General features: G+C 39.9%; 1 protein-coding gene across 1 annotated transcript in view; it reads left to right on the plus strand.

Annotated features, from left to right (window-relative positions):
• Positions 1-208: 208 nt before the first annotated feature.
• LOC111867528 (cell adhesion molecule 3) overlaps positions 209-12,742 on the plus strand; it is a gene marked incomplete at its 3' end in the record, with an annotated part of 755,050 nt that continues 742,516 nt past the window's right edge. Inside the window, exons 1-2 of the mRNA XM_033753065.1 lie at positions 209-652; positions 2,145-2,721. Of these exons, the coding sequence (XP_033608956.1) occupies positions 2,634-2,721 (88 nt within the window). The remainder of the gene's footprint in view (positions 653-2,144; positions 2,722-12,742) is intronic.

Raw genomic sequence — 12,742 nt, forward strand, 5'->3', positions numbered from 1 at the left:
GACAGCTGGGGGAGATGCCACTGAACAGGACTCTACTATCCGGTGAGGGTGGCGGCGGAGCAGGGGGTTGCGAAGTCGTTGCCTGTTTCCTTACTCTTCTTCGCCCCCACCATTTTAATGCCTATATATATAGATGAGAACTAAACCGGTCTGTAGTTGCGAGTGTAGTCCACTGCGCGGGCCCGGCAGTCCGATCGGAGACGTAGAAGCGGGAGGTTGCGCGTGACTCATCTTGTCATCAGCTCGTCACGGCGGACAGTGCGTGACAGAACACAACAGAAGTTTGTTTCTTCTTATAAAGACGCAAATAACAGAAGAAAGTCTTGGTGTGTGGAAAGGGATTACAGTCAGCTTAATTAAAAAAGACAAAATTTCATGTTGCTGAAATATTTTGTCGTGTAGATGTTAACTGTACTGTTTGTGAAGATTTGTGTTTGTGTGTGCCTCTTCCTGTAATCGAATTAACTGCTATATAACCTGACCATCTCTGCGCTAACCCAAGAGATTCGCGTGTCTAAACCGAAGAGAACTCTTTTTTTGTTATATCGTGTTCCATGAAGCGTCTTCAAGTCTAGATCTGATACATTTTCACAAAATGTCGGTGGTGTGCAACAGGGTACGCTATCACGGTATCGAAGTTTCCTAAGTGAAGGTCCATTTTCAGTGTCGTCGCAACACAGGCATGGTGTTTATAGTTGTTAAGTTGTAGCGCATGGAAACATTTTCTTATTCAGGAGCGTAATATTGTAACCTATATGAAGCTTAGTGCAGAAAAGTAATTTGATTGAAAGTAAATCGTATAAACGTACGATCAAATGGGAATAATTGAAAATGAAAGGCAAATATAAACCGTATTAAAGTTATGAGTGTCTGTTTTGTTCCCTCGTTAGAACTTGTTTGTCTTACGTGTGTAGCACAACAATTACAGAATCGGAATTTTTAAGACTCATATTTTTTTCTGAAATTGCAAGAAATTAGTCGGTAACATTGCCCAATTCGACTGACGAATTGTCTTAGCTGAACAGATTTAATGAATACAGTTTGTTGTAAACAGTGACAAGGTTAGAGGTGTCAAATTTCTTTAGCATGGTGTGTAAGTGATGCAGTGAATAGGAACAAGCTTTACAGCAGAGTGACACTTGTTAGAGCAGGAAGAAGTGGCGCCTTTATTCTTGCCATGAGTACTGCTATGTGTGGGGACGGCAGGCAAAAATTTCTCACGACCTACAACCTGTCCTTTGCTGTAAGAGAACATTAGTGCAAAGCGTCTGTGCATTAACGGTTCCAATTTTTGGTCCATATATGAACATTACCACAGCTGAAACACAGAAACCTTTTTTGTAAGCGAGATAAATTGTTAAAAAGTGATACGTGAAGACAGATGTAAACTTGGGTCAAGAAAACGGTTAAATAGGGCACTCCGTTCGTACTTCGAACATTTCGGTGAACAGTTTGAACTTGCAGGTCGATCTAGTAATGCGTGTTAATGAATTAGACCTAGACCTGTCAAAGTATATTTCAGATCATTTTCTGTGGAATGACGAAATTTTATTGACAGAATATTCAAACATTAGAAAATAAAATTGGTGTATATTATCTTATGTTCTAGACGTTACACAAGAAAATTGTTAATATAAATTATTTGGCACAGGTTTTCAGCAACTAGAGATATAAGTGTTAAATAATTTCCGACGTTAACTGCATGAACATACGAATCTATTTAACCTATGAATTATTTTATTAAAGGCGATTAACAGAATCCAGCAATTTCGATCACAAATTTTAATTTAATAGTGGGATTTTATTTATACACAGCACACAATATTGAGCCAAATTCTATTTGTATATTTATATGTTAACAATAATAATTCTTCGAAATAAATAAAATTGTTGTGTAAATGAATCAGGACGAGAACTAAATTAAAATTATTCAAAACAATAATAGCATACAATAGATAATAAAAAGATTAGTCACTATATTTTGCTAGTGTCTTATAACCCATACATACGGCTGTTGAATTTCTGGCAATAGTAAGGTTATAGAAATCTAATAAATATATATAATCGTATTAGACTGTAGGTACTGTGGTAGGGGAAATATACAAATATTGGTAAACTACTGACAATTATGGGCATTCATCTAGGGAGAAATGAAAAGTGACATCAAATTGGAAACCAGTTTTCGAAAGTTCAGTTAAATTACATACTAATATTCGGAACGAGCTGGAATTAGAAGAATAACATATATATGTATTGGAACGTTCGGTGTTGATTTTCTGCATGCATTACCGGTAGCACATATATAGTTTTGTAATAAATTGGCACGCAGATAGTGAAGTTCCGTAGTTACTGTGCCGGCTACACTATCAGCACAGTTCTCAGTTTTATATCCCGAAACAAGTGACTCTGGACACCTGCCCAGCCGTATTCAGGAACTGTGTAATAACAACATGCCTATTAATTGAAGTGTTCCTCACCTACTGAGAAGAGTTTTAAACCGTTGTTAGTGACTAAAATACTTGCATCTCGTGTACAGTAACTACAGTTTCAAACGCGTGTGCTACATTCAGAGAATGATGTTGACTGGTTAACATAGAACCAACTAACCTGAAAGCGGTGCGTGGTATGACGTCATGAAACGGGGCCCATTCTCATCAATCGACGCGCTGCAATGGATATTGTTGTCTCTGTTAGTGTCATCCATCATCATCATTATCCCATGTAAGTACTGAAGCCATTAAATGCATGTTATCTTGTGTTGTTACAAGTGCAGATTGATGTACTTATCCTCCTGTCAGGATGTAAGGCGAGGAGATAAAGACTACGAAAAGAAAAGTCACCCCCCGCCATAATTTCTTAGGGTGTATACCATGATATGCATTTTCACCAGTAAACTAATATTTTTATTATTATCATCTCGTAATCAGTTTCAGATTGTTACGAATATTCGATCGTTAAATTTACTTACGAGCTGCCAGACAAAGAAATTTCATGAAATGTGTAAACTCGTTGCTTACTGTGATGGAGAGGCCGTGCCATAGCTCAAGCGGTTAGTCGCTGGCTTCCTACCGCGGCGGGCCGGGTTCGATCCCGGGACTGGTCAAGTGGGATTTGTGGTGGACAGAGTGGCGCTGGGGCGGCTTTTATCCAAGTACTTCGGTTTCCCCTGCAAATCTTCATTCCACCAAATTATCCATCATAATAATCACGGGGCAGGCTACAATAGGCCAATCAGTGGCCGCCGTGCCGAGTGGACCCAGTTGGACTCCACCCCCAACTACGCGAATTAAAAAAAATTACTGTGATGGAAAGTACTGTTGGACCGACCACCAACTCAATTTATTTACACCCTTCTAAAGGCGGATGTGTTAGTGCAACTCCATCACCGGCTGCGAATACGTATACAAAAATCTCTGGCGATCAGTCGTGCCAGTCTCGAGCTAAAACCCAGTGTTTCGAAGATCTCCATCTACATGATCAGGTTGAAGTGGTAAATGACAGTATGTCGCCGATATACAGGGAGTGTCTTAATTACCTACCTTACATATAAGCACCGTGTTCTGCACCGATAGGCAACTATAACCTGTCATATAAGTGCATGGCCGCAACCTCTTTGTATTGATATATAGCAGCAGGAAGCGCGAAGAAAGGAGACTTGAGAAGCAGCGTACTTATAGATATAGCCGTGATCTGAAAGGAATTTGGGTACTTGCTGATGGTTAAGGGAAGATGTTGAAACGACCCACAATTTCAGTCAATGCATAACTGAGGCCTGTTGCGCCAGTGATTGCCTGCTCCACTGAAAGACGTTAGGCATGTTGCCTATTGTCGTTCCAACCGGTTCACTGGCATTCCACAGCTCCTGCTGCGTGTTATATCGCTGGGTCTAAGCGATGGTCCTTAGCTGATCCCAAGTATAAGCCAGCAGGAGTGAGAACTGGTGATCACGGAGGCCACACAACAGGCACCTTTCGCCCCATCTGTCGATATGGGTGGAATGAAGATTGGCAGGGGAAATCGAAGTACTCTGAGGAAACCTGCCCCAGCGCCACTTTGTCCACCACAAATCCCAGTTGACCAGACGCGGGATCGAACCCGGGCGGCCGCGGTGGGAAGCCAGTGACTAACTGCTTGAGCTATGGCGCGGCCTTCAAGGCAACGTCTAACTTTCTGGGGTATGCCACGGCCATTTCTAGCGTAGATAATTTATTTTTCTAACCATTTTGCTAAATAAGTACCACACATCGAATTTTTCTACTTGAAAATTTGGATCTTAATGAGATACAGGCGATTCTTTGGCGTAATTTGTGCTAAGTATAGACGCCACGAACTAGACAGGTGTGATCATGCTCGTTTGTCTGCGTGATTCAGTTAAAGAACTTCCGCAGTACGATGATTGAGGTTAGACATTGTGCAGTCGTTCTTAGAATTTGAGGTTCTCACACCGGTGGCCAAGAACAACCTATCTTCTGTAATATAAGACTCTATATTCAGTTGAAAATGAGCCGACGTTTCGGAGGAATAATTTTCCTTCTTCAGGGCCGAGGAATAAGCCAAGCAAGAAACCGGTATGGAAAAGAGAGCAAAGAGATGCTCTTCTTGCTGCCTGTTACATGCTTGACTTCTTCTACCGTGAAGAAGGGAGCGATATGTTTCTCCGAAGCGTCTGTTGTATTTGAACGGAGTGCAGGGCATTACATGCTACGAGTAGAACACAGAACTCTTAAATTAAGTTTTCGGTTAAAATTGGATAATAATATATTTATATGAAAGCCTACCTGCATTTAAAAACTTTTGCAAAATATTTACTTGTATGAAGAAGAGACACAAAATAAAACCTGCAAATAGCCTACATATTTTTTGTTTTAGGCGACTTAAAAAAAAAGGTTACCATGAAACTCTTTGTAAAACTTTTAATTGCTTGTGAAATGATACAGGTTGCTTATATTTACATACGTACTTCGCACTCCGCAATTCGTATGCTTTCATTGTAAGACGAAAATAATATGAATGCGTAATGGGCAGGTTTTGTTCGTCCGTCTATACACAAATTTTATCTCTGTTACTTTGAAACTGGTATTTGGAGACTACACCGAAGGTGTAGGGTTTATTCAGTTTTAATTCTTTTTTACGAGTAATCTCCTTTTCTCTGTATAGGTGCGAAAATTAACCTCCTCCCCCATAACGGAAGAAAATGGATTTGGATATCTGAGGGCGCGGTGTTAAAGAGAATGTTTGGATCTAGCAGATAACAGTAAACGGGATGCTGGAGAAAAATGCATTATAAGAAGCCTCGGAANGTCTTTGTTACTTTGAAACTGGTATTTGGAGACTAAACCGAAGGTGTAGGGTGAATTCAGTTTTAATTCGTTTCTACGAGTAATCTCATTTTCTCTGTATAGGTGCGAAAATTAACCTCCTCCCCCATAACGGAAGAAAATGGATTTGGATATCTGAGGGGGCGGTGTTAAAGAGAATGTTAGGATCTAGTAGATAAGAGTAAACGGGATGCTGGAGAAAAATGCATTATAAGAAGCCTCGGAATTTCAGCAATTCACTAAATATGAACAGGGTGACCAACCCAGGCGCATGTAACATCCATCGAGAGAAGCGAACTTCATAGGGAACTGTAGCCGGAAGACTTGGCTGTGATGTTGTGTGTCCGACACACGGATTATCTGAAATGGGCGCAGGGAAGTTGCCGGTTTCTGCGGGATCGTCGTGTGACTGTCTCGTAAGATGAATGTTAGGCATGTGAGTCTCAGTTTGGACCATATATTTTCATCTCATCACGGTGACTAATTTGAAAGAGGGCGTAACATATTAACGGTAAACGCATTCTGTCATTAATGCGGCATAGAAACATAGACTGTAAGCTTCTGAGAACAGGCTGCTGAGGAGAATATTTAGACAGAGCAGGAATGAAATAGCATAAAGAAGATCTTCATGATCTGTATTTTCGCAAAACATAAATAGAATGATAAAGTCAAGAATAAGTAGTTGGACAGAGCTTGTAGCACGAGGGGAAAGAGGAATACGTACGGAATTTTGGTGGGTAATNAGTGAGTAATTTGAAAGAGGGCGTAACATATCTAGCGGTAAACCCATTCTGAATCATTAATGCGACATAGAAACATAGACTGTAAGCTTCTGAGAACAGGTTGCTGAGGAGAATATTTAGACAGAGCAGGAATGAAATAGCATAAAGAAGATCTTCATGATCTGTATTTTCGCAAAACATAAATAGAATGATAAAGTCAAGAATAAGTAGTTGGACAGAGCTTGTAGCACGAGGGGAAAGAGGAATACGTACGGAATTTTGGTGGGTAATCTAAAAGGAAAAATACCACTAAAAGGACATAGACAGATATAGGTGGGGGAGTAATAATAAAACGGATATTAGAGAAATAGGATTGATTTGTGTGGGCTGGATTGATGTGGCTCAGCATAGGTACCAGCGGATGGCTCTTGTGAATACGACAATGAACTTTCGGGTTCCGTAAAATGTTAGCAATTTCTTGAGTAATTGAGCGACTCTTATCTTTACAAGAGTGACTCTGCTGCATGGAGTATGTTGGTTGGTAAACTTAAGGTAAAGCTGATCCTGTGCTCAACTACCTAAGCAATACGCCATGAAGGAGTATGGGGGAGTGGAAATATAGATCGAAAATTTTCTTGGCCTCGGCACTAGTTGGCTAGTAGGTAGACAGCTAGTTAGTTGTGAAGAAATTGAGGCTAGAATTAATATCTTCCGAACCAAATTGAAAGCTGAACCATGTCACTATAAGCCACTATGGCCGACCTTATTTCTCTCCAACGCATTTTATAATATACTTTTTTGTATTAGTTTAACTTGCTTGAAGCTTTAATAATGTGTAAATTTAGGCTTTTCATGATATTTTATAGTAGTCAGAATTATATCTCGGCAAGAAAAATCCACTTTATTTCTGTCTTCTTACTTATTCATGCTCTAAACACCTGTCAGTGTCCACCCGAACTACATAGTAAACTGTCTACAGATGTTTTTCCCCTTGGCACTACAGCCCCAGTGGGCCTAGGCCTACCTCCATAAACTTCTCCGTTCACTTCGTTTTTCTAGATCTTACGCGTTCGGTAGGACTCCTTGGGCGGGTGGCCAGCTCGGCCCAAGGCCTCTACCTGTACACAAACACAGAAAAAAGAACACACACAAACTAAACATCCATGCCCTGAGTGGGATTCGAACCCACGATCCCGGTTTCCAAGCGAGCGAAGACAGTACATGCCTTAGACCGCACGGCTACCATGACCGGCGTCCACAGATATTACGAGTAAAATGCTTTATATTTCTAAACAAAATGTACTTCAAATAATTTGTTTTGAAATTGTGTTGATGGAGTTGAGATACTTCTTGCTCTCAAACCTCTATCTTCTGATGCTTTAATCCCCGAAGAGCAGTGGGTGTATGGCAGTTTGTAAAATAATTGTCAGAATAGTGGCGAAGATTTACGGTGATGGATGTGAAGAGACGTCTTGGAGCTGTAGTAAATAAAATGAAGGAAATGTCTCCTTATTTTTTATTGATGGAAAAGTGTAGGATTATGAGAACATCATGCTGTCTGTATGCCCCCCCCCCAATTTTTTTAAACATTTGAAAGAGTTAACCAGTTTACACGAAAAGATTTCTTTTGAGGCCATTGTTCATTTTAGTTTTCTATAATCGGTAATTATAGTATGAGGGAGCGACACCAGCGCCACTTGGTAAAGAGTTTTGTGATGATTTATGATAATAATTTTTCCAAAAATGTAGCGGTCCATAATGAGAGCTTAATGTTTTTCGTAAAATGTAAAACAGCAGTACGGTGCCCGTGACAGCGAAACTATGGCATAATTAGTGCTGGAAATATAAAAGTTTATACGAAAATATGTTTTAAACATGCATATGATTTATATACGATATCCTACGAATTTAATTCACACAGAATATGTAAAATATTATATTTCAGCATCCTGTTGCATTGGGGCACCATTTTAAATTGTAAAGAATTCCATCTGCAATGCAACAGAGCTAATTATTTCTTAAAAGACACTAATATACACGTATATTTATTTCATTAAAAATTGGTTGTTAAATATTTTTAAAATTTTAGAATATATAAAATTTGAGATAAAATTTATCCTGTGCCTAACTAAGCACCACACCATATTCTAGGAGTGGAAGTATAGGCTCACTCATTTTAATTTCCGAGCCAGCTGGTAGGGCTAGTCTAGGTGCGCTGTCCATGAGAAAACCCATGCCCCTGTCAGGAATCCAACTCCCATCACTCAGCCTGTGGCCTAGTCACTATATTGACTTATGTCCCGGCTCCTAGTTAGGCAGCGCCTACACGAGAGCACAAAATGTGTCCGTTGTAACGAACGTACTTTGCTGACACCGCACAGTCGCAGAATGCGGTGCGTACTTTTTTGTCTGCAATGGAGCCAAAAGAAGCGTACCATTCGCCTCTCTCGTTTATTTCTACAACGGACGAATTTTGTGCGCTCGTGTAGACGCTGCCTTAGGCAGAAAGTTATTCTCAATAAAAAAATGTTAAATATTACTACTGCTGCTGTTACTACTACTACTTCTGTCGTTACTGCTACTACTNTACTACTGCTACTACTACCGCTGCTACTACCGTTACTACTACTACTACTGCTGCTGCTGCTACTACTGCTGCTACTACTACTGCTGCTACTACTACCGCTACCGCTACTACTGCTACTACTGCTATTACTACTACTACTACTGCTGCTGCTATTACTACTACTACTACTACTGCTGCTACTACTACCGCTACCGCTACTACTGTTACTGCTATTACTACTACTACTGCTACTACTACTACCACTACCGCTACTACTACTACTACCGCTACTACTGTTACTGCTACCGCTACTACTACCACTACTACTACTGCTGCTGCTGCTGCTGCTGCTGCTGCTACTACTGCTGCTACTACTACCGCTACTGCTACTAACGCTACCGCTACTACCGCTACTACTGCTACTACTACCGCTGCTACTACCGTTACTACTACTACTACTGCTGCTGCTGCTACTACTGCTGCTACTACTACTGCTGCTACTACTACCGCTACCGCTACTACTGCTACTACTGCTATTACTACTACTACTACTGCTGCTGCTATTACTACTACTACTACTACTGCTGCTACTACTACCGCTACCGCTACTACTGTTACTGCTATTACTACTACTACTGCTACTACTACTACCACTACCGCTACTACTACTACTACCGCTACTACTGTTACTGCTACCGCTACTACTACCACTACTACTACTGCTGCTGCTGCTGCTGCTGCTGCTGCTACTACTGCTGCTACTACTACCGCTACCGCTACTACTACCGCTACTACTACTGCTACCGCTACTACCTCCGCTACTACTACTACTACCGCTACTACTACCGCTACCGCTACTACTACCGCTACTACTACTGCTACCGCTACTACTACCGCTACTACTACTACTACTACTACTACTACTACTACTACTACTACTACTACTACTACTACTACTACTACTACTACTACTACTTCGTGAGCTACTGGGTACCTGCTGGACGACCGAGGTGTTGGAGTTCGAGTCTCGGTAGGATCAAGAATTTTCTGTTATCCACGTCATCCAGACCGGCTCCGGGCTCAATCTTACTTTCTATACAATGGGTACCGGGGGTAACGCCACAAGGTCGTGAAGCTGACCACTCACCTCCAACTAGTGCCGAGGTCAAGAAAAATGTGGATCGTATATATCCACTCCCTTCTGCTTCTTCAAGGCGTGGTGCCTAATTAGTTAAGCACAGGGACAACTTTACCTTTATCTTAATTATAATAATGCACGTATATCTGGCGTTGACGCGACGTATGCTCATAAGCTGAGGTTATTACAGTAAACTCCGGCCCTGCTAACCTAAATATTAGAAAAAATAAGTTACTGAATAAAATCTCACGTTTCAACTTCATTTATGCTGACTGAAAAATCTATCTTTCTTTATTTATGATAGTGGCTGCTGTTTGTATCCTCTGAAATGATAGTATATTTGTTTTAAAAGAATATTATATTAAGAATCAACGTAAAATGCCTGCATCACATGTGAGCTGCAAAGAGTGCCCGTTAAGAACGGACAAAATACCTCGCCTTTAAAACCGTGTTGACCAACAGCAACATTAATTCAAAAGTGCTGTGTTCTGAAATCTGAGCAAAAGGAAATGTAATATTTCAGTGAAAATAAAAAAGAATGCTTAGAATCAGTTGCAGATGTTGCCTCTCCTGGCAAATGTAGACGTATTTTATGATGACTGGTATTGGCAGAAGAATACACGTAGAGGAACTCTCAGACAACATTACAGAAAGATTAACATTAAAAACGTTCATTTTCAGCGGTTCAAAAAAACCGACGAAAAGACCGGAGTGATCGACACTCACAGCTTGTTCTTTCTATCTTTCTTTGGATCGGCACGGAGTTCGATATAACTGGAGAATCAGCCACGCAGTGCCAATTAAGGGGATCACTGCAGAAGTACATTTATGCAAAGAAATCGAGAAGGTTAAGAAATCCATCTTCTGGGATGTGGCGCCGTGTAGAAAGAGTGTTGGCGCCAGATCCCAGAAAACGGCTTTCTTCATAGTCACCGCCGTGAAAACTTCAAATCTTACAGATCGAAAAGGTGTTTCAAAGTCTTGCTACCCCAGTAGGTGTACAGAAAGTGGTTGGATAAATGACAGATTGAGCGCCATATATGGTCTGAAGGAACAGTGACAGTCTTCAATTATGAACAACAGTGTAAAAAATACATTGAATCACGAGTTGATAATTGGCAGCACTTAATACAGCAAGAAAATCTGCGTACGATATCTCTCAAAATGACGAATATTATTAAAGCGGTTCTTAGACATGAAATTTAATGGGTGTAAAGGAAGGAATTATTGCCCGTTTAAAGATTTCTTGCGTGATAACGGAATGTGAGTAAGGAGATGTTCTCTTGTGCTGAAAGTTCATTAGTTTTCACAGTTGCATGCTTGAACGCGTGTATCAGTTAGAAATTTAATTATCACTGAAAACGTTAAGGAAACCTTTCCCGCAGCTTTGTAATAACGACTGGCTGTGCAAATTTTTGTTTTTAACTCACTCAAAAACTTGAACTAAACAACATATAAGGAACGAATCACATTTTAAGTGAAATGTTTGACAGAATAACTGCGTTTAAGGGGAGGCTTCCATTGTGGGAACTGCAAATGCAATCAAAGAATATGACGCACTTCGAATTCCGAGAACGGGAACACCGATGCTAAGAAACAGTAGGAAGACTTTCAGATTCTCTAACAAGTATTCAGCTCCCGTGTTCAGGTATACGCAAGTTTAGGACAACATTCAAATTACTTTGAATGTCATTTGACAGTAATGTTAAAATTGTTGTACTAGAATTTCAAGTGAAGAATACGTATTTGCAGAGTGATACGGAGCTAAGAAATAACTTCATTTTGAAGCGTTAAACTCTGTGATTTTTTTTATATTTTATTTGCCTGCTGGTAAAATGACAGTGCATTATAACCGTACACGGCGAGTGACAAACCATTGTCGGTGAAAATTGTTTAAACAAATGAATGTGTTAAAGAGTAAATCTAGAAATCGACTTGAGATGACAGAGTGGAAAGTCGACTGTGAGTTTGTACTTCTCGCATGTGCCCAGATATTGAGAACTTCACGGTAAGAAGACATTGACAAGATTCTCAGCGACATATTTCTGTTCTTAAAAATAAAATTAATTTTTCCGTTCTTCGGAATAAAATGGCCAAATCTTGAAAAATAGAGTCTTATTGGTGCGGCATTAATACAAATAATTTTGCGGCTTAAAATCTTAATGTAAATTTTGTTAGAGAATGTTACGTCTTGTTTTCACTTGGCTCGCTGCCCGCGCGGGATATTTAGGGGGTTGAGCTAGTCCTCGTGCGAAAAATATGACTCATCTTTACTTAATGAGTTCAGCCCGAACCCCTAAATGTAGTAGCTTCAGTCACTAATAATGCATGTCAAGAGACACAAGTTTTTATGTTAGACGCCAAGTTTACTTGTAAATTTTATTTTATAATACAAACCGTAATAAAAAGACACGAAGGAATTGTAGGAAGAGAAAGTAAAATCCAGATGGAGAGTGTGCGAATAAATATTGTAAATTTAAATATATTTATAGCAGTTTTAAATGTTTTCTCAGTTCTGATATTAACACCATGATGTGGCTGAGACATTATTCGCTTCTAAAGCTTCGGAAGGTTTTACACTGAAACGTTCCTCCCGGATTGTCCCATTTCACGTAGTCTTTCACTTGGATTTACTGTGATGTCATTTAAATATGAACTAGTTTGCAAAGGAGATGCACATGAATCCATAAAGCGAAACGATGATATTTTTGTAGTTTAAATAAGAATAGTTCAGCAAAAGAGATTCATGTGAATCTAACATGTAAATTGACTGGAATTTTATTGTTCAAATATGAAATAAACAACTGCATGAGAATCCCTCAAAACTAAACGGCTGAATTATCGGTAGAGATATTTTTATTCCTGTCTATTATTGAGAACAGGGTGTTGAGGAGAATATTTGGACCAAAGAGAGATGAAGTGACAGGAGGTTGGAGGAAACTGCTTAATGAGGAGCTTCATAACTTGTACTCTTCTCCAAGTATAATTAGAATGATCA

The sequence above is a fragment of the Cryptotermes secundus genome, unplaced genomic scaffold (genome assembly GCF_002891405.2).
Source record: "Cryptotermes secundus unplaced genomic scaffold, Csec_1.0 scaffold24, whole genome shotgun sequence".
Classification (NCBI taxonomy): domain Eukaryota; kingdom Metazoa; phylum Arthropoda; class Insecta; order Blattodea; family Kalotermitidae; genus Cryptotermes; species Cryptotermes secundus.